General features: G+C 61.4%; 1 protein-coding gene and 1 long non-coding RNA gene across 3 annotated transcripts; both read left to right on the forward strand.

Annotated features, from left to right (window-relative positions):
* Positions 1-5,352: 5,352 nt before the first annotated feature.
* Positions 5,353-20,205, forward strand: RBM38 (RNA binding motif protein 38). Of its 2 annotated transcripts, NM_001105312.1 has the most exon segments (4): positions 5,353-5,774; positions 6,553-6,676; positions 7,236-7,290; positions 18,597-20,205. In NM_001105312.1, coding segments are annotated over 4 exon segments (720 nt in total). In that variant the 5' UTR covers positions 5,353-5,537; the 3' UTR covers positions 18,901-20,205.
* LOC146395400 (uncharacterized) lies at positions 7,445-8,177 on the forward strand. The gene is made up of 2 exons (XR_014832670.1): positions 7,445-7,810; positions 7,957-8,177. It is a non-coding gene; the product is annotated as an uncharacterized LOC146395400 (long non-coding RNA).
* Positions 20,206-20,598: the final 393 nt, after the last annotated feature.

The following is a 20,598-nucleotide window of genomic DNA, read 5'->3' on the forward strand; positions in this document are numbered from 1 at the left end:
TGCAGTGGGTTAAGGATCTGGCATTGCCCTAGCTGCTGGGTAGGTCCCAGCTGTGGCTTGGATGCAGTCCCTGGCCCGGAACTTCCATATGCAGCAAGTCCGGCCATTAAATAAAAAGTGAGAGATAAAGAGGCTTTGGGGATCCCTCCACGCCCCCAATCTCAGTCTTCTGGACTGCATTCAGTTGAAGACTTGTTCCTTCATATCTTTACGAGCGCTTCCCATGGGCCAGGCCCCGGGACCCGGCAGTGACCAAAGCTGCCAGCAGCCCTCCTCCTGGCACTGGCCTCCAGGGGGAAGGCGGTCCATACAGAAGCAGATGTGGGAGGTAGGGTCAGGCAGGACATGAGCTCTTGAGGGATCCTGGAGAAGAGGCCTGGATGGAGTCTGAGTCCCAGGCCCTGGGAGCATCCAGATTGGCGACAGCTGATCCAAACACCAGGCCGGCCGCCTTCCAGGATGGGCTGAGAGCAGAGGCTCTGTGTCCGTCCTGGGGCTGCAGCCAGATGCTGCCTCTGAGACGCGGGTGGGGATGGCGGGGTCCTAGCCTGGCTGCTTGTGGGGTGAAAGGGCTCAGACTGAGGAGATGGCCAGGAGGGGGACAGGGAGGGTGGGCGTGGGTTCTGTTCCCTGTGGGGGCTGGGCAGGCAAGGACGGGACTGGACATAAATTGGGGACATTTGAAGCGACAGGATCCTTACTCAGACCCCCGCTTTTCGGAGCAGCCAAAGCCCTGAGAAGGTCAGGGGTGCTTCTCAGGCCCCAAGTCCTAGACTGACCCCAAGGAGTCGCAGGGCCCTCGAGTGGCTCTGAAGGTGGTTGCAAACCATGAGATTGACCCGTGCAGGCCCTGTCTTCCTCTCCCCTCCAACCTCATTAGTCCATCGGGGCTGCCACAGCATCTGACCACGAACTGGACGGCTTAGGACAACAGAAACTTGCTCTCTCGCGGCTCTGGAGGCCAAAAGTCCAAACTCGACCATCAGCAGGCGTGCTCCCTCGAAAGGTGCTAAGAGAGGAGACGCGATTCCATGTGTGCCTTTCCCTCTTACCTCTGGGGTCACCTGCCATCAGGGTGCTCCTTGGCTTGGAGAGGCATGGCTCCAACCTCTGCCTCCAGGGTCACGGGCCTTCTCCTTGTGTGTCTTCACGTGCAAGGTGCGTGCAGCAAGCCCACTCTCCCCGCCCATGTCAGCTGTGTCCCTCGTAATGAAGGGGTTGGGACTTTAGAGGGAGGAGCTCCGTCCCAAAGGCCCAACCTGATGGGACCAAGATCAACCTCTAGGCTGACCTCTCAACCTACCAGGCCACATGGACTGAGGGAGGCAGGGACCAATGGCCCTTGTCCAGACCACGCTGGCCCCTTCAGTAGTAGTCGTCAGAATGCACCTGCTTCATTTGGGAATGCTTCTGGTTGTCATCATGGAAAACTCAGCTACAGTGGCTTAAACATGTCGGATCTGTTTTTCTTACACAATGAGAAGTCTGGTTGTTGGCGTTGGTTTAGCACAAGTTTTCTCAGTTTCAGCACTACTGACATTTTGGGCTGGATAGTTCTTCCTTTTGCGGGGGTGGGGGGGCTGGCCTGTGCACTATAGAATATTTAGCAGCTTCCCTGGCTTCCACATTCTAGATGCCAGTACCATCCCTTTCTCAAGCTGCAACAACCAAAAATGTCTCTAGACATTTGCCAGTGTACCCTAGTAGTATCAGGACTAGTATCTGTGAATTGCATTTTGCCTCATGGTCATAAGACAGCTGCCACAGCGCCAAACATCCCACTCATATTCAGAGAGCAAATAACAATGAAGGCTAGTACCAGATACCATAGTTTCTCTTAGCAGAAAAGTGTAAGCCCAACAGATGTCCACGTGGTTCTCACTTCACTTAAACTCTCTGAGGTCTCGCCTGCCCAGCCCTCAAAGCAGAAAGACAAGCCCTCTCTAAAGGCTGTGGGGAGGACAAAATGGAATCATGGACTGGCCAGTCATTTACCAGCTCTTTGCATCCTTGGAGAGGTCACTCCATGCCTCAGTTCCTTTCTTCTCAAAGTTGGGCTAATAGTTCCTACCTGTGACAAAGGGTTTTTTTAAGGTTAAATCACCTAATATATGTAAGTTCAAACATGTTAAAACTACTGACCTTTATTATTATTAGTGGTCTGGGAGCATTAGTCATATGAAAGTGCCCAGCACTCAAAGGATATTCCGTCAGTGATGGTGGCTGGATCTCCAGCCTCTGAGCTTTTGCATTCCATTCCCTGTGCTGTTCCAGGTGTACCAATAGCTCTGGCTCTTTCCAATTACCTAACTCTAAACACACACCTGTGACTCTTAGCTATTGTCAGCACCTGACGGAAAAATTTACCTAAGTATATATTCATTTTGTGTCTATTCCTCCTAAAATGTAAACTGGTATGGGGGCGTTTGTCGGCTGGGGAGTACCTTCTTATTTCCTACTTGCAGTACTGCGGGGGGGGGGGGGGGAGACTAGAACCTTGACCTGACATCGGATGAATCATTAATAAGTATGTGTCGGGTGAATGGCTGATGCTCGGGCAGAAGGTGGTAACACGTGGGGTCACCCGGAAGGCGGAGAGATGGGTGACCCAGAAACCTAGGGGCTAGGGGATGAACAAGTGAAGGAACTATAGCTGCGCAGCTGCTTTTTAAAACACTGATGCCGCCCTGCCCTCTTCCGGGCGCGAGCGCGAGGTGCGCCTAACGAGCCTGTCGTCCCGGGGCAGACGACCTGCCTGCCCAGGTCCAGAGCGTTAACCCTCTTCTGATCCCAAGGTCTCTGCTCTCAGCGGCAGCCCCAGAACAGGACCCTTTGCCCACCCCCGGCGTCAGCACGTGCTCGGCAAACGCCCGCCGCCGCCGGCCGCGCAGCCGCACTCCCCGAGGGCGCCCCTCCCGGCGCGGCCTCATCCCTGGAGGGGAGGGGAGGGGAGGGGAGGGGACGGGAGGGGCGGGGCGGGGCGGGGCGGGCCCCGGAGCCGCTGGGACTTGTAGGCGCCTAGCCTGGGCCACCTGCGCAGAGGGGTGAGCCCAGTGCCCGGCCCACCCTGCCCGCCCCTAGAGCGCTGGTCTGTCGCCGAGGGGGAAACTGAGGCCAGCTTGCCCAAGTTCACGCGGCGGCACAGTGGCCACCTTCCCTGGCCCAGCAAGTGTAGGTCACATTTTATCAAAGTTTTCCAAGGGCACGCTGAGTGTTCCTTGGCTGGTGTAGAGCCCGGTCTCCTTACTAACATCGTGCATTCACTCAACAAACATTCCCCTCCTTGGAGTGTCCTCTCCTTGCCAGGCCCTATAGCTTGAGCAGAACCCCCAAGGCCCCACCTTGCAGGGGAGAGAGACTTTAAATTCGGTGATTGGGTAAACAGGCCCTGGGGAAGTGAAAAGTACATTGAAGGAAAAGAAGGCAGGATAAAGGGTGAGTGAGGAAGCCCAGCCCTGGGGCAGGAGCGGGCCTGGGGAGTTGGGGACAAGACCAGGGGACCTGAGGGGAGACAGAAAAATGTGTCCCTGGAGGACTCCATGAAGACTCGGGGTTCCAGTTCCAGCGAGGGGGCTGGGGCAGAGATTTGGGAGAAGGGGTGATCAGAGTGGGGTCAGGCAGTTCAGGCGCTTCAGTGCTGGATAAACGCTTGAAAGACACCCTCTCCCTCAGCCCACCAGGAGCTGGGGTCAGCAACACTTAGAGCAATGTCAATTTAAAATGGACTCCACACGATCTAAATTGCTAAAGTGCTAAAATCTCAACACACTCTAAAAGCTGAGAATTATGTTTTATTTGGCGGCCTCTCTGAGGACTCAAGCCCTGAAGGCAGACTCTGAGCTCTGTGGGATGGCTCTGCAGAGAGAAGGGAGGAGCCAGTATATGTAGGAGTTTTTGCAACAAAAACCAGGTAGTTGGTACATCAGGAGATTACAGTTAATTAAAGAAAAACCGTATTTCTCAGTTAATGAATTTAAAAGAAGATAAAAGAGTCTGGGCTCCTTGAATCATTCCTTTGATATGCACCTTAACCATCGGGGGCAGGATCCCGGTTCTTCCATCCTAAATCCCCCCGGGGTGCACTGGCGGGGTGGCTGCAGTGGCTGATGGCTTGATGGCCACAATATCCGTCTCATCCACAGCAGACTGCCGACGGCACAGGACATCACAGTGGAGGTGCCTGGATGTGTGGGGGCATTGAGGCCCTCCGGGCCTGGCTGTGCATGGCCCTGTGACCCGGGAGTGAGGCAGGCCAGGGCCAGGGCTCAGTGCTCTCCTGTCAGACGTGAAATTCCCACCAGCTTTGAACAAGGAGCCTGTCCTTGATACCAGAAAGATGGCACCCGAATCCAGGTTCTTGTTCACGACAGTCGAAGAATGAACTCCGTGAATACACAGGCAGCAAGCAAGCAAAGTATTAAAGAAAAGCAATAGCTCCCAGGACAGGCTGAGGAGGGGGGGGGGAGAAGAGGCCCCCTTCATCTATTGTCCTTTAGGGGTTTTTAATTCCTTAAAGATGGGAGGGTCCCGACGTGGGGTCCAGAAAGATGTGGTTTTCTCCCATTGGCCCTGCTCAGTTACCTGTATCCTGACCTTTAGAGACTGGGGCCGGGGGTTTCTGTGCCTGGGGAAGGGGACAGAGGGAACTGGGCCGCCCTCTGCTTGCCTTCCCCCAAGGTTGCACACAGAGATGGAGGGATCCGTGTTGGGGGGGGGGGACTTTCGAGGAGGCCAGAACCACTCCCCAGCCAGTCACCTCCTCAGTGGGGCCTCTGGAACCACGCTGGCTCCTGCTGGAAGGCTGAACTCTGATTTATTTTTCTGGGTAGTATGTATACCTGTATAATTGTCTTGTTCATAGACGCCTGGTGAGGCTAGAGTGTGTTTTGTGCATTCTGCCTCCCCCCAAACCCTGATAAATATCCGTGAAAAGAATTACATTTATGCCTTAAAAACAAAAATTATTTCACCTTTAATGTATATTGCTGTACCCTAAGTAGCTCTGGGAGAAATGCCCACTCACTAAACGAGATCTGAATCATGTACACCTGATTCGCTAGGCTCTGGGCTCGGCGAGGACAGGGGCCTGGAACCCGGTGAGCACGTAGTATGTCTCCAGGGAAATACCTGGAAGCGCCTCCTTCTCAGATGGGCACACCGCCCCTCGGCTTCCCCCGTGACACGCGGAGGACGGCGGGGCGGGCCCCGGACTACGCTTCCCGGCGGCCCCTGCGCGCCCGGGGGGCTCGGGCGGGGCTAAGGCTGGGGGCGGGGCCTACGGTCGGGGCGGGGCCTGAAGCGGACCGGGGGCGGGGCGGACTACAAAGCCCAGGGGCGGGCGCTCGGGCGCAGAGTGCCCGCAGCGCCGGCTGAAACGCGGCGCGGCGCAGCGCAGCGCGGCGCGCACGGCGGGAGCGACCCGCGAGTGGACGGGCCCGGCGGTTGGACCGGCGCCTCTGCTGCCCCGCTCGCTCCCCGCCGCCCCCAATGAGCGCAGCCCCACGCGGCCCAGGTCCGTAGGCGGCTGGGCGCCCCCCATGCTGCTGCAGCCCGCGCCGTGCGCCCCAAGCGCGGGCTTCCCGCGGCCCCCGGCCGCCCCCGGCGCCATGCACGGCTCGCAGAAGGACACCACGTTCACCAAGATCTTCGTGGGCGGCCTGCCCTACCACACCACCGACGCCTCGCTCAGGAAGTACTTCGAGGGCTTCGGGGACATCGAAGAGGCCGTGGTCATCACCGACCGCCAGACGGGCAAGTCCCGCGGCTACGGCTTCGTAAGTGGCCCCGCGGCCGGGTGCACCCCGCCCCGCACTTATCGCGGCCGGAGCGCTGAGTCAACCGGCGGGCGCACGCCAGCCCGGGGCGCCTCCCGCCGGCGTCCGCACCTGCTGCCCCCTCTCGGGCTCCAGCAGGTCCTGCCCCCGCCCCCTGGGCCCCATCTCCCTGCCCCCACCCCACGCCGGCTTTGAAAGGGAGAGCCGCTGTGTTCAATTCGGACTCCTAAGTTTGTGGAGAGGTTTGGGGGACAGACACTTACCCTTGGGACTTCCTGGAGCAACAAGCGACCGAGTTGCAGGGCCTCACCCCAGGGCGCTTAGGAGCCTTTAAGCAAACCCCGTTTTTTTTTCCAACAGCCCTCGCAGAAACCCTAAAAATCTAAGTGAAAAACGGCTCTGAGACACGGTCTCCTACTTGCCTTCTAACTACAGTGTCCCCAAACCTCCCATGAGGAAATTTGTGGCCCCCACTGGTGCGATAGGCCAGGCCGGGTCCTTTGCCTCCCTTGGCATTGCCCTGTCTCTCTTGGGATTGTTTCTGTTCTTGAAGGCAACGTTTCTTAGCACTTGAACTTGGAGGGAGGAGTTGGGATCCAGGGGGCAGCTCCGTGGGAGGGTCCCAGTCTGGGGTCAGAGGGGACTGGGCCTGGAGCCTTGGGTAACAGGCACCCGGGGTGGGGGGAAGTGAGTGCCTGGTGCCAGGGCAGAGCCTGCTCTCTGCTCCCCCCACCGGCTAGGGAAACCCCTCCAGGTGACTAAGTCCCTGCTCCTCCAGGTGACTATGGCAGACCGGGCGGCAGCTGAGAGGGCTTGCAAAGACCCTAACCCCAACATCGACGGCCGCAAGGCCAACGTGAACCTGGCCTATCTGGGTGCCAAGCCGCGGAGCCTCCAGACGGGTGAGAGCTTGTGTTTGCCTTCCTTGGCGCTTCTGGTTGCTATATTCAGCGACGGTATCTGTCGGGTAGAAGAGCCACCCCCCCCCAGCCACCCCCTCCCCCGCCCTGCTCCAGGAGTGGCAGTAGGCTGTCATGTGCTCCCAGAGACAGCCGTCACAGGGCAGTCATCCCCCAGCTTGGAAGCTGAACCCCTTCTTCTAGCCACGTGTGCCAGTGGGACAGGAGGGCATGTCACCTCGTTGTCAGCTGTCCTTGCTAGAGGGAGGAAGTTGGTTCCCCCGGGCTGGAAGTTGGGAGGAGAGACACCTAGAGGTTGCTGCCCCTCAGGTCCTTGGCCCCCTTCAGCTGGGAGTTTGGGGTTGGAGGTGGCCTGGGAGGGGCCTGGGAGGGAAGGGGAAGCCGATTGTCCCTTTGGATTAGAGGTGGGCAGCTGTGTGGTTCTTTCCTGGAGGTGGCCTGGGAGGGGAGGGGAAGCCGATTGTCCCTTTGGATTAGAGGTGGGCAGCTGTGTGGGTCTTTCCTGGGTGCGGCCAGGCCCCTAACCAGTCTCTCATTTTAGGCTTTGCCATCGGCGTGCAGCAGCTGCACCCCACCTTGATCCAGCGGACTTACGGGTGAGCGGACGTGGCTGGCCGGGGACGGGGAGCACAGGGGGAGCTTGGAGACCAGGGCAGGGGCTTCCTGGGTCTCCCTCTGTAGGTGCCCATCATCAGGGAGTCTCTCACCCTGGGACCGCCAACCCCATGGCACCGGTTGTGCTGTTTGCAGCCACCTTCGTGTGTCTCAGAACCATCCGTTGCTCCGACGTTTCAGAAGCAGGATTGCGTTTAGGGAGTGGGAGAGGGACGAGCTGGGAGAAGGGCCGGAAGGCGGATCGCAGTTCTCTGCTCCCGGAGAAGGCCGTACCACAGGGAGACGGGGCGCAAGAACTCTGGGGCCTGGGTTCAAATCCCTGCCTCCCCTCACTAGTTGTGTGACCTCTGCTCACACGGCCCCTGGTGCCTCAGTTTCCTCATCTGTGAAATGGGATGGTGCAGGCCCTTCCGAGGGCGCCCCTCTGACCTGCTCCAGTGACCGACACATGGCGGCAGCAGGTCACTGCCTACCCGGCTGATGTTTGTGAAGCTGTAGCAGGTGAGATGGGATCACGGCCAGATGTCCCCGCCCTAAGTAGGCCCAGCCTGTGGGCCTTTTGTCTGATGTGCTTTGAGCAGCGGGTCTCACCCTCCTCTGACCGCAAGGGCTTTTTTTTTTTTTTTTTTTTTTAATAAAACATCTAGTAAGACCTGCTGCCTGGGAGAGGACAGAAACTTCAGGGGCACAAAGGAGCCTGAGACACCATTTACCTTCCCAGCCCCATGATTGATGTACCTACTGTGTGCCCAGTGCAGGGAGCATGCTGACGGGGGTCGGGGTTTGTTGCTGGGATGGGGGCAGTTATAAATCAGGCCGCCCTTCTAAAGTGTTAGAGCTTCTTAAGCCATTAGAGACCAAATCCCCAGCCCTGTGTTTTGTGCTGAAAGTTGGGGGTACATGTGTGTGCGTGAGCGCCTATTCCAGCAAGGGGCGGTATGCGGGCACCCAGCTCCCCGGGGAGCTGGAGCAGGTTGGGAGCTGGGCTCGGGTGGACCAGGCAGGTCAGCGCTTCGGGGCTGCTCCCCGTGACAGGCGGCTTCTGTGGCTGCACAGTGGCTTCTGCCTGGATCGCAGGATGTGCGTGAGCCCAGCTCCTTCCTGTCCTGGGAAGAAGCCTGGAGGGCAGCCGGGAGCAGGTGGTTCTGTGTTTCCTTCTTGCTCTGGGATCCGCTTCTTCCGAGCCTGCAGGCATCTTAGAAGGTGTTTGGGGACACCTCCGTCTTCCTGCCGGCACCCAGATTCTTCCTCTTTGAGTTCAGGCCTCGCAAGGAGGGTGTTCCATGCTATGGGCAGCCGTGGCTCTCTCCCAGGGGCTGGGGCAGGGCTGGCCCCGACTGCAGGTGTGAGCACATGTAGCTCTTTCCTGCTTGAAGTGCGACAGTACCTTCCCGTTCCAGCTTGAGCTCCTTTCTGACCCAAAACAGCTGCCTCTGGGACTTGGTGACTATCAGCCCGTGGCCTCTGGAGCCTGCAGACCTGGGTTCAAGTCTTGGCTGTCACTTACCAGTGACTCCATCTTGGCTAGAGACATCCTCTTCCAGAGCCTCCAGTTTCCTCATCTGGAAAATGGGAATAATACTGCCTAAGGCAGTGCCGATGCGCAGGGGGGCCCCCCTGCACTCTCTGCTGTCCTCACAGCCATCCTCAGGTTGGGACTGAAGTCAGTCCTGCTTCATAGATGGCGAAACTGGCAAAGGTTTAAAAAAAACGTTAACAACCTGTCCAGGCAGCTGAAGTGACGGGATTTGAACCCACGCAGGCTGGCTCAGGAACGCACACACAGCACCGCTTCCCGGGTGGGCAAGGAGGAAGGGTGCCCCTCGTGGTCCTCAGAGCCCCGCGTGAGGATAGTCGGGTGTCGGTCACAGATTTTCCTGCCGTGTGCTCCTGACTTCGGGCGCCAGTGTTTTGTAACTGGGTGTACTGTCTGGCCGTTTTATACCTGTGACGATGAAGAGGCTCCGGCTCTGTGGGTTGCCAGGGGGTGGAGACCCAAACAAGGGCAAGGGGTCAGAGGGACTGTCCCCTCCTCGTTTCTGGGGGCTGGGGCACTGCAGCCCATCAGGGTCGTGCCACCTCCCCCCAGGCATCGCTGAGACGGGTGCAGAGCCAGGCAGCCAGGCTCAGCCTCCTCCCCGCGCCCACCTGCCTGGCCCGAGAGCTGGGCCGTCAGCGTCCCTTTTGTCTTTGCAAACAATTGGGCCGGGAGCTCGGCAGGCCTGACTCAGCGGTCAGTTTTGTCAGCTCCGGGCTGGCAGCGAGGCCCGGCCGGCCGGTGGCTGGCTGAGGGCACGGAGGGAGCTGGCCCTGGTGGCTCAGGGTTTGCAAACCCGTTAACTCTCTCCTGCCTGGCGGAACTTTCCCCAGACTTTCTGGCCCCGATACGCGCCTTGGACAGCTCTAAAGATTCCACAGCCCCGCTTTGGGGCAAGGCCACTGTGGAGTCCTCACCTGGCTGGGTCATAGGTGTTGGCGTGGAAAGGTTTGCCGAAGAAGCTTTATGCTGCCTGCTTTTGGCTCGGATTCCCTGGCCCCAGCCATCTCTCAGAAGCTGACCGGACCGGGGTGTTTCTCTCATGTAACTGAACGTGGGCTGAGGTCTGGGTGTGAGAAGCCTTCCTTGGCAGGTGGCAGGGGGCTTTATCACAGGGGACGGATGACATAGACGTCCTTGGCTGATGGGGCGGGACAGTCGGCAGCCTGCAGGCAGGAGAGAAAGGCGCGTTCCAGGCAGAGCGTTGGGTCTGGCTTGGAAGGTGTGTCCTGGCGTCCGGGCTGTCTCTCCCCTGCCAGGAGCTGGGGTCTGTCCTGGGCCTGGCTGCTCTCAGAGCCCCACCTGGGGTTATTTTTGAAGGGACAGCTGCCTCTGGGCACAGCTTCCCTGATCCCGTTCTTAGGGGGGCCTTGCTGGGGGCTCCACACCCATTTACCACAAGCCTCGCTCTGGGCCAGGCATGGGGCCAGGCCCTGGGGGTCCAGAGGGCAGGACGGGCTCCTGGACTGCGGGGTGGTAGGCAGGCCTTGTGCTGGAGCAGAGACCCAGGGGCCTGCCTGGGCTTGCGGCCAGCCCGGGACCTGCTCTCTGGGCTCATCTCCCTGTCCGCGTGGTGGGGACCATGTTGGTGCCACCTCTTTGGCCTGCCCGGGGACAGTGCATGCCTGTGTGCAGAGGTGGTCGATGGGGGCCTGGCCCTCGAGAAGAGAGCGGTGTACCCGTGACTCATTTCCCAGCCCCTTGACATGGTCTGTCGCCCCTGCTCCTGTGCCGGCACCGGGCGAGGGCTCAGCAGGCCCTGAACTGGGGATTCTGACACCCTCCTCCCTTCCCCGAGGCCCCCCGCACCCTCGCTCTGACCAGCTCTTAGGCAGATCAGCACCCCTGGGACTGACCAGGGCCTGATCATGTGCAGCCCCACGTAGCCTCCAGTTTCAGAGATCCCTGCACCCTCTGTGTGAAAGTCCCCAGCGTCAGGTTGGGACCCGCTGCCCTTGTGTTACTCAGGCCGAGGGGTCTGAGTGCAGTGCCTGTGTCCCCAGGGCGGGAGGGGGGCTAGAGGGTGACAGGACGCGTCAGTTTGCCCAAAGCACGGAGCACATGGGGCTCGGTGAATGGAGAGAGCTGTTTCTAGACACTTTCATTCATCAAGCTGTGTACTTATTGAGTGCCTGCTGTATGCCAGGCCTTGTGCCCGGGGAACTCTGAATAAGAGAGACATGGCCGGGTCTCCATCTCACTTCTGACGGGGAAGCTAGGCTGTTGAAAGTCCATCTGTGCACGCGAGGGCCCGAGGTGGGCGCGGGGGCTGCTGGCGGAGGGAGGGCCAGATGGGGCCCGCGGACCTGCCTTGAGATCGTCGCGGGAGGTGGAGGATTTGCGTGTGAGAGGCAGACTGACACGCCGAAAAACGGTGCAATATTCAGCCATGGCCTGGGTCCCAGCTCATAGCAAGGTGGAGTGTGGGGCTCCTGGACTGGAAAACACATTGGGTTATGAGATGTCACCCCTGGGGACACCGTGGCAGGGCACGTGGGGTCCCTGTACTGTATTTGCACTTTCTGGGAATTTTATCATCATTTCCTACTACGACGTCAGTAAAGCCAGGACATCACAGAGCCCTGAACGGGGGTCGGCGCCGTGGGGGTGGGGCGGCACCTTCGGGGGAGGGGGCAGGAAGTGAGGTCAGAGCTGGAGGCTGTGGGGCTGCGGTGCCCTCCCCTCGTGCCATCACGTGGTTTGTTTTTACTTTCAGGGTGTCTGGGGTGGCCCTTGCCCCCCTCCCCCCCCATAGTCGCTTCCTGTTTGGCACTCGCTGGAGCGAGGCGTGGGCCCGCGTGTGGCCCTGCCCGGCGGGCGGCCCGTGCACACCTGTTGTTTGTCCCCGTCGGCTGCAACAGAAACCAGCCTCTGGGGCGGTTCTTGGGCTCCTGTCCAAGGATGAGCTGCTGGCCCGGCCCCGCTGGCCCTGGCAGGAGGGGCCCCCCGTGCCCAGGGCCTCGCCCGGAAGCCTCGGGCCCCAGGGGAGAGGCCGGACCACACTCAGGCTGACACGGGCGTCTGACTCGGCCCCAGGGTGCGTCCCAGAGCAGGAGCGGGGACAAGGGCGCCGGGGGGCGGCCCGGGCCTTGGTGCTGCGGCGCAAGGGGGCTGCATGGGTGTCTGGAGGCTCCACAATTCGTCTGGGGTCCTTGTTCTCGTGACTTTTCACCCTCGAGCCTCAGTTTCCCCGCCTGCCACGTGGACGTGACGAGTGCACGGCAGTGTGGGGGGGCTCTGGATCATTCTCTCGACCCTCCCTCGTGGGTGAAAGGAGGACGCTGTGCTTTCGTCCGGCCAGTTTGCTCGGAGGACATTTGCTGGCTTTGTGGCAGGCTGGGGGCTCCGTGGGGACGCAGGGAGCCCTGGTCCTGCTTGTGATCCCGGAGCTTCTGCGGCAGAGCTGCCATGGCTCAGGTGGTGACAGGTGCTCTGGGCGGGAAGGGTGCGCCAGGCGGGAGGCTGGTGGGAGTGGTGGGAGAACGTGGGGGGGTTGGGGAGATCAGGGACCCAGCAGGGTGGCCTCAGCTCGCCGCCCACGGAGCGTTTGCATTTTACTCTGAGTGATGGGGGCTGGTGTGGGCCCTGCGGAGGTGACGGCTGGCCTCCTGCATCCTGAAAGCATCCCTCTGGCTGCTGCTGGGCCTGGACCGCCGAGGCCAGGGGGAAGGGCCCACGAGGGGACCGCGCAGTGGCCGTGGTGGCCGCCTGGACCAGCACTGAGGTGAGGAGCTGAGGACTTCTGAATACATTTCAGGAATGTGTGAGAGGAAGGAGCCTAAGAAGCCTCCAGAACCTGGGGCTGAGCTAGTGGCAGGTCGGCTGGCCTTGGCAGTGAGAGAGACTGGTGTGGCTGCAGTGGCGGGGGGAACAGGCCTCCGGGACTGGCCAGGTTCCAGTGGAGATGCTGCTCGGTGGCCCGCTGCCCCCACCCTTGCCAGGGTCCGATGGCCCCAGAGAGCCCGGACCGCCCCCTCCGCGGGGTCCCGGGAAGCCCCTCCGTGGCCTGAGAATCCCGAGGTTGTGCCCCAGTGGCCGCCAGCTTCTCTGGCCCGTCAGGCGAAACCTCCAGAGAGCAGAAAAAGTGAAATGGGCTCATTTGCCTTTTCTGTTGTTATTTTTGGGGGTGGCTGTGCTTTCAGAAAATGAGTGTTTGGGGCTGTGGCCGATCCTCTCTCACTGTGAGTTTTGCTCTGAGCGTGTGGGCGGCAGGGTGGTGTCTTCTGGGCACCAGCTGCCCCCCGCTGCTGTCAGCCCCCCTCGCCGGGCCGGGGCTTGGCAGACCCTGCTGCCCAGGCCCCCAGACCTCTGCCTTCAGGGATCCTGGGGGAGCTCTGTCGGACCCTCAGCTTACAGGTGGGGAAACTGAGGCCAGAGAGGCCGAGGGACTTGGTCGGGCACGGCCGGATCCGTGCACGGGCTCTCCCCGCGGGCCCCTGGTCTCCTTCGGGCCGAGTCTCTTGGGTGTTCCTGGCCATGAGCTGCTTACCTGGGCGTGTGGGTCGGGCAGGGGTCTCAGCCTGTCACCCTCTCAGCAGGGGTGCCGCACTCCCTTTCGAGGGAGTCTGGCCGGCTGCAGCTCCCTCCCACTAGGGTTTGTCCCTGGCATTGGGTCACCTGACCTTTAGGCTGTACCCCAGACCTGACTGTCCTGCTGGCCAGTTTGTTGTTCTCTCCAGGGCTCCTGGGCTGCCCTCCGCGTCCCTGGATGGACCGTGAGAGGGAGGGCCTTCTCTCCGTCCTGGCCAGGTGGGGGCTGTTCCTGCCCTCCCTCAGGCCAAGAAGGGGGTCATTGGTGCGGCCGAGTCCTCGGGGGTGTGCAGAGTGAGAGTGTGAAATCCTCGCAGGGGCCCCGCAGAGGCAGGGCCAAGGCTGGCAGGTGCAGAGCCTCAAGTCCTGCCCGCCACCCTGCCCCGGCCCCCCAGCTCTAAGTTGCCACGCAGAGCTGTGCCGGCAGCAGAGGCTGGTCTAGTCAGGGCTGCATCCTCTGCCTTCCCTGGGCTGCGACTCAACAGGTGCTGGCTAGGCACTGGGGACCCAGCGGTCCTGCCCTTGTGAGGCTCGTGTTCTCGTGGGAAAGACGGCAGATGGCGGGTGACAAGGTGGTTACTGTTTTAGGAAGGAAGGAAGGCCGGCCGAGGTCGGGGACAACCTCTGCGGCCGTGAGGTTTGAGTGGTGGGGTGACGCCTGCCAGCAGCAGGAACAGCAGGTGCAGAGGCCTTGTGCTAGGAGAAGCATGTCCAGTGTTGGGGGGCCAGAGGGGAGCTCTGGGTGGCCGGAGGGGGACAGTGGGGTGGAGATGAGGCGGGGAGGTCGTCTGAGGCTGGTTGGGAGGGAGGCTGTGACGGGTGGGCACAGTTTGGGTTTGGGCAGGAGGGGAGGCCCCTGGGGGTCTGTGCCAGGGAGTGGCGTGGTCTCCTGGCTATTTTTAAGACCGACCCTGACCTTGGGGTGGGGGTGGGACAGCAGGCCTGTGGGGTTTGGGTGGATGCAGGCTTGGTGCTGTGGGAGGAGGGTGGAGAACAGGGGGAGTTGGGGGGCTGGGGGGTGGGCAGGGGCATCCCTGAGGCCTACCCCCTGCAGGCCAGGCCAGGCGTGTGGAGGCCCGTGGGGGGCAGGAGGGGCACCGAGGAGGCCGCTGGATGCACACAGACGGGTCCTCAGTGCCAGGCGTTGGGGACCTCCCTGGTGGGCCTGGGCTGGGGTGTGGGGGCTGTGCTCAGACGGGGCCAGCTGTGGTTTAGTTGGGGTGTGGTATCACTGAAGAGCCCCACGGGTGGGGAGGGGGGGTGCGCGCGTGCACACGCGTGCGCTTGTGCCAGCTCGGCCCCTTGATCCCCACCTCACCTCCTTCCCAGCCCCTCATGTGGGTGTCTGTGGTCATGACAGTAAGAAGTCCTTGTATTTGCCTTTCACCTTGGAGTTGACCTCAGGGTCTCGACGTTGGCGTGATGCTAGAGATTCTTCATGAGCATGAGGGGCCGTCCTGCGCACTGTGGACTCTTACTTAGCAGCATCCCTCGCTTCCGCCCACTGGACGCCGGGGCAGCCCCCAGTGTGACAGTCAGGAAGGCCCCAGATGGAGCCCAGTGTCCCCTGGGGGTGGAGCAGCTGTGGTTGAGAAACGCTGCTCTGATGGAGGGTCTCTGTTTTCAAGCCTGAGGTCAGCCTCTGCCAGAGCCCCTTGCAGACGGGAAAACAGACTCCCAGCAGCTCTGGAGTGCAGAGCTGGGGGCAGGGTGGTTGCAGGCTTGGGTCTGTCTGGAGGGGGTGCCTTGCAGCTTCCTCCCCCCCGGACTCGGCAGTGCTTACCGAGCACCAGAACCGCTGCCCACCACTGTTCTTTTCTTTTCAATCTGGGTCTGGGGCACAACACCTGTCCGGGGTCCGGTCTTGGGTACGCTGAGCTCCTCGCCGGGGACAGAGCCCCTGGGGGCTGCCGGGCCTTGAGCCAGCACCCACAGTACCTGGGGCTGCCCTCCCCTCTGAGGGGCCTCCTAGAGGCCCACGCTGGCCCCCAAGGTGGGCCCGGGATCACAGGCCCAGCCAGTCCTGCTTTGCCACTCCCTGGCTGTGTGACTGCGCTGGTCACTTGAGCCTCCTTGCACCTCGATTTCCCTCTCTGGGAAATGGGGTGACAGTAGCACTTATTTTGTGGCTATGAAATGCTTCATGAATTGTCTTGGGCTTTACACATTCAGAGTCGGACATGGGGACAGGGCACTTGAGGACAACAGGTGGACAGGCACAGATGCACTGTGTTCCCCTAGGTCAGGACGCAGGGGAGCCCCGTCCTCCTGGCCTGAAACGTCCACTCCCCGTGTCTGAGCGTCCCCCGCAGGGCAGCTCCATGGTGGCCAGAGTGGAGCCTGGTCCCGGCCACAAAGAGTGTCAGAAATGTGACAGCTGACTGCAGCCTTGAGGCGGGTGTGGCCAGAAACCTGGATGTGAGGTTTCAAGCCCCAGGTACTTCTGCTGTGTGGACAGTGTGAGCTTTGGTCCAGGCAGTGGTTCTTCAGTCTGGGTGTGACCCCGAAGCCCCAGGGGACTGTCAGGTGCAGACATGTGGCTCCGTGGGCTCCATGTTTTTAGCAAGTGTTCCCTGAGGCGCGGGTGCACCTGCCCGCATGTTGGTGGAAGTTCTGGGCTCAGAGCTCCCATAGCCTCACACTGAAGAATGTTCTGAGGTTCCGGGAGCCGCATGGGGCTCATGTCGTGGGGGTACCGATGGTGTCCGGGACGGCCTGGTGGGCGCTGTACCAGGGCACGTGCCAGCCTGTCTTTATTGGCTCTGTGTTGGGAGGTCTCTGGATGCCCAGAGCCCTGGTCTTTCTCCGAGGGGCCTGTGCCTGCTGGCTGTGTGTCTGCACTCCGTGCCCAGCACCCAACACTGCCGGGCCCTGTGCAGGGCGTCCAGGCTCAGGGCAGAGCCCTGCCCACTCTCGTGAGGGCCAGTGGGGAAAACAGGCCAGGAGCTTGGGCTCCCAGCAGCCTCCCCCTCCTCCAAGAAGCCCTCCAGACTCCTCGCGTCCCCCTCTTTCTGAGACCTCCACGGTTTAAGCACGTTCTCCTTGGACTGGCCTTAGGGGAGGTTTCACGTGAATGGAATCAAAGTCTGTGGCCTGTGGTGTCCGGCGTCTTTCACTCAGCGTCCTGTCCCCAGGGTGCACCCGTGTGGAGGCATGTGTCAGGACACCATTCCTTTTCATGGCTGAATAGTGTTCCTTGGCGTGGATGTGGGTGGACGCTTGGGGTGCTTCTCCTTTTTGGCTGTTGCGACCAGCGCTCCTCGTCCCTAATCACGCGCCTGGATCCCTTCGCCTTGCAGGGCTGCTCAAACCCACGCGTAAGCCCGGGCGGCTACTTCCTGCCCTTTCCCATGCATTCGCAGCACTGTACCACGGAGCTGTCATCAGTCGCCCCTCGGACCCGTAAAAATGGCAGTTTCCTACGGTTCCACCTCACCCATCCTTAGCTGGGGTATAAATACACGGGGTTTTTAGCGTGAACAGAGTTATCACCATTCAGTATAAATATCTCAGCTTTGCATAAGCGGCGCCTCTGTTCTGCTGCTTGGCTTTCCTCCCTCAGGAGAGGCCTGGCTGAGCGGGGACCCCCTCGTCCTGCCGCCACGTGTGATGGTCTGGGGGGCGATGGCCACTGCTCCGACCCCAGGTATGATGCCCAGGTCTCTCGCTGGCTCATTGTTCCCGCAGGTGCCCCTGGGAGCCACGGAGCGCCTCTCTCTCTTCCGGAGCAAGGACTGCTCCTGGAGGCCGGGGGCCTGGCTGCGGGGCAGGGAGCCCCCGCTCGCAGAGGCCAGCTCTCCATCCACCGGCTCTCCAGAAAGCTGCCCCAGTTCCTGCCCCTGCCAAGCCTGTGGGAGCGCTGGGAGGGGACGTTTCCCTTTTTCTTTCAAAGCAGCTTCTCTTTGGAGTGGAAGGGTGGCAGGGCTCTGGTGTCTGTCTTATAGGTGTGGCAGGAAGTGGGGGGGGGGTCCCTTGTCACCACCATCCTGTGTGACTCATGCTGGCATCAGAGGAGGTGGTGAAGGTGCTGGTGGCCACACCGCCTGCCCTCTCGACGTCGCTCTGACCCAACACCGAGGGCGTCACGCTGCCGCTGTGACTGGCCGTGGGACAGGCACATGCCGACCCTGCCTTCCCAAGCCTCCGTCTCCTCGTCTGCCCGTGGAGGGCTGGGTGTGCTGCTTGCAGGAGCGGCGCCCTCAGCCCCAGGGTGGGACCAGGGCAGGGGTGCAGGTCCCAGCTCCCAGGCTGATTCCCCGGGGCCTTGAGCGAGGGGCTTCCAAGCCCAGTGTTTCTCTGGTAAAATGAGATAATTAGGTAAAGGCCAGCCTGAGGGTAGATTTGACCCCTTAACTATGTGTGAGGCGTTTCCAGCCCACATGGCCACAGAACTGTCGAGCCTCGTTCCTGAGGCTCTGGCTGTCATCTCGGCGTCTTTGCTCTTGCCGCCTCTGTGTGGTTACGCTTTACCCCCGCGCTGTCTTTGTTCACGCAGCAAGCGAGCCGCCCTGTGGGCCGGGGTCTGTGCTGGCAGCTGAGGGAGGGCCAGCATTCTAGTGGGTAAATAAGTCAATTGTACTGGGTGTCACTTGGCAGGTGGCAGATGCTGGGAAGATGAACGGGGACGTGGACAAGGCTGTCCTCGTGGCCGTGGCACTGGGGTAGTCACCCAGGGACCTGTGCTCAGAAGGGCCTGTGCTGGATTTGAGGCTCAGGTGCTGAGGTTGTTAGATCCATTTACTCCTTCCTTCCTTCCTTCCTTCATTCTTCTGCGGCCGCACCTGCGGCCTTGGACGTTCCCAGGCCAGGGATCAGATCCAAGCTGCATCTGCGACCTGTGCCATAGCTGCAGTGACACTGGACCCTTAACCCACTGCGGCACAGTGGGAACTCCTTGTTAATCAGCTGTAAACGTGTCCCCCTCCCCCCCACAAAGCATGTCATTGGTCCTGTGGGGGGTGGGTACGGACTGCAGAGGGCGGTGGGAGGCCTGTGGGTCACCGGGGAGAGGGCGGTGCAGGTCGTGCGCACGGCCAGTGCAGAGGCCCCGCAGTAGAAGCCCCTCTGGTGTGTTCAGGGGACACCGTCTTTGTTGTAGTTGCACCCACTGTACAGATGAGGAAGGAGAGACGCAGGGCAGCACCCAGCTCTCTGCTCCCTCCAGGGCCGGCTGTGTTTCCCGCCCTGACCCTGACCCTGACCCTCTGCTTGGCCCCGCAGGCTCACCCCCCACTACATCTACCCACAAGCCATCGTCCAGCCCAGCGTGGTGATCCCGGCCGCCCCGGTCCCGTCGCTGTCCTCGCCCTACATCGAGTACACGCCGGCCAGCCCGGCCTACGCCCAGTACCCGCCGGCCACCTATGACCAGTACCCATACGCCGCCTCGCCCGCCACAGCCGCCAGCTTCGTGAGCTACGGCTACCCGGCCGCCGTGCCCCAGGCCCTCTCGGCGGCAGCCCCCGCGGGCACCGCCTTCGTGCAGTACCAGCCTCCGCAGCTGCAGCCGGACAGGATGCAGTGAGGGCCGCTCCGGCCACCGCAGCCCCGTCACCATGTGCTGGGCGGGCGCTGGCCGAGCCCCGGGGTGCACGCCTGCACCTGTGCCTCGGGAGACCCCGCGGGGCCCCGCCTGCACCCCGAACGCCCAGAGACCACTTCTCTTTACACCCAGGACCGTCGTGTCTGGAGAGAGGACTTCGAGAGGAAAGAATGCCCGCGAGCTAGTTGAACATCGGCCAGAACGCGCACACGCCGCCGGCCTCTCCCTTCACCGTCCCCGCCCTTGCGCCCCCCGGGAGCCCCGGGGCGGTCCCCCCGCATCGGCCGGGCCTTCCGGACCTCCCACAGATCCCAGCCGCCCTTTGGGGTGAGCAGAAACTTTGTCCCGCTCGGAGAGGCCTTTCCCGCTCGGAGGGGAGCCCAGAAGCGCGCGGCTCGCTGTCACTCCACCTGCGCGGCGGAACCGGGAACCCGCGTCAGGGGGAAACGCCACCTCCTGAATTCCCGTTTTCTACGTGATGCCCTGGGGGCGGCTTCCTGCAGACCACCCCCCGTGGGGCCACCGGCCATCAGCGACCTGCGCCAGGGCAGCCGGCCGAAGTCCTTTCTGTCAAAGCACTGCGACTTTTTTCTTACCGTCATTGTTTTGCTACTAAGATGATTTCAGAGTTTCAGTCTATTTTTTCAGTGGAGACTCCCACCACCGAGAATCCAAAACCTGTTTTTTGATGTTGAGAGACTCACTTCTGTCGATGGCTCCGCCCAAGGGGATAGTGACCGTCCTTCTGTGATCAGGTGCCCAAGCCCCCGGGGGGTGGCGGCGGGGGGGGGGGGGCATCTCCAGAGAGTGAGTTGTCTCAAGCTTGTCCCCCTCTGCACAGCCCGGACGTGATGCTGGCTGCGGGGCCAGACCTTGGTGCAGGATGGCCCCCCCACCCCCAGTGTCCCTGCTGCCTGTCAGCCTGAGCCGCAGAATTGAGCTGAGACACATCTGCCTCCCTTGGGGGCCTGGTGGGGAGGGGGAGGTGACGATGCCAACACACTGTGAAGCGGGGGGAGAGTGAGAGGAGGGCGGTGGCCTGGCAGAGGGGACAGGCTGAGAGCGTTTGGGGGTGGGGGGCGGGCCAGAAGGTTGGGGGGCGCTGGGGTGTTCCTTCAGACCTACCTCAGGGAAGTGGGAGGCCTCAGGGCTGACGTACGTGGGCACGCGCTTCATGGCACGCCTGGCGCAGAGTCAAGGCCCAGAAAATAAAGGTAGCTAATATTATAATATTTTTATTAGAACGTTCTGATTATAAAAATAAAACTTGTTTTCGTTAAAGAAAAAGTCAGCCTGGCGTTTTTCCCTGGAAGTGGACGCCTCGACCCCCCCGGCCACCATGGTCGAGTCACGTCCGAGTCAGGGTCCCCCAGCGGAGGGCGGACCCCTCTCAGCATCCCCTGTGTGCAGAGCAGGGCCCCGGGGGCGGCGGCTGGGGGAGGGCCTATGTGACTGGCGGCTCCATCAGAACCCCCTGGACCGGGGGAACTGGGCAGAAGCTGGTTGGAGCTGCAGAGAGGGCAGAGCAGCAGGTGTCCAGGCTGCCTGCCGTTGGGTGCTGGCTGCCGGCGAGGCTGGAGGTCAGAGTAAGAAAGGGCCGTCTGGGTCTGGGGGTGAGGGGCTCCAAGGCGGGAGAGTCCCGGCCTCTCCCACCGCTCAGCGCTGGGGGCATCCGAGGGC

The sequence above is a fragment of the Sus scrofa genome, chromosome 17, assembly GCF_054392235.1.
Source record: "Sus scrofa isolate SSC_HxYL_T2T_F1_AM1 chromosome 17, Sscrofa_HxYL_maternal_Yorkshire_Landrace_v2.0, whole genome shotgun sequence".
NCBI lineage: Eukaryota > Metazoa > Chordata > Mammalia > Artiodactyla > Suidae > Sus > Sus scrofa.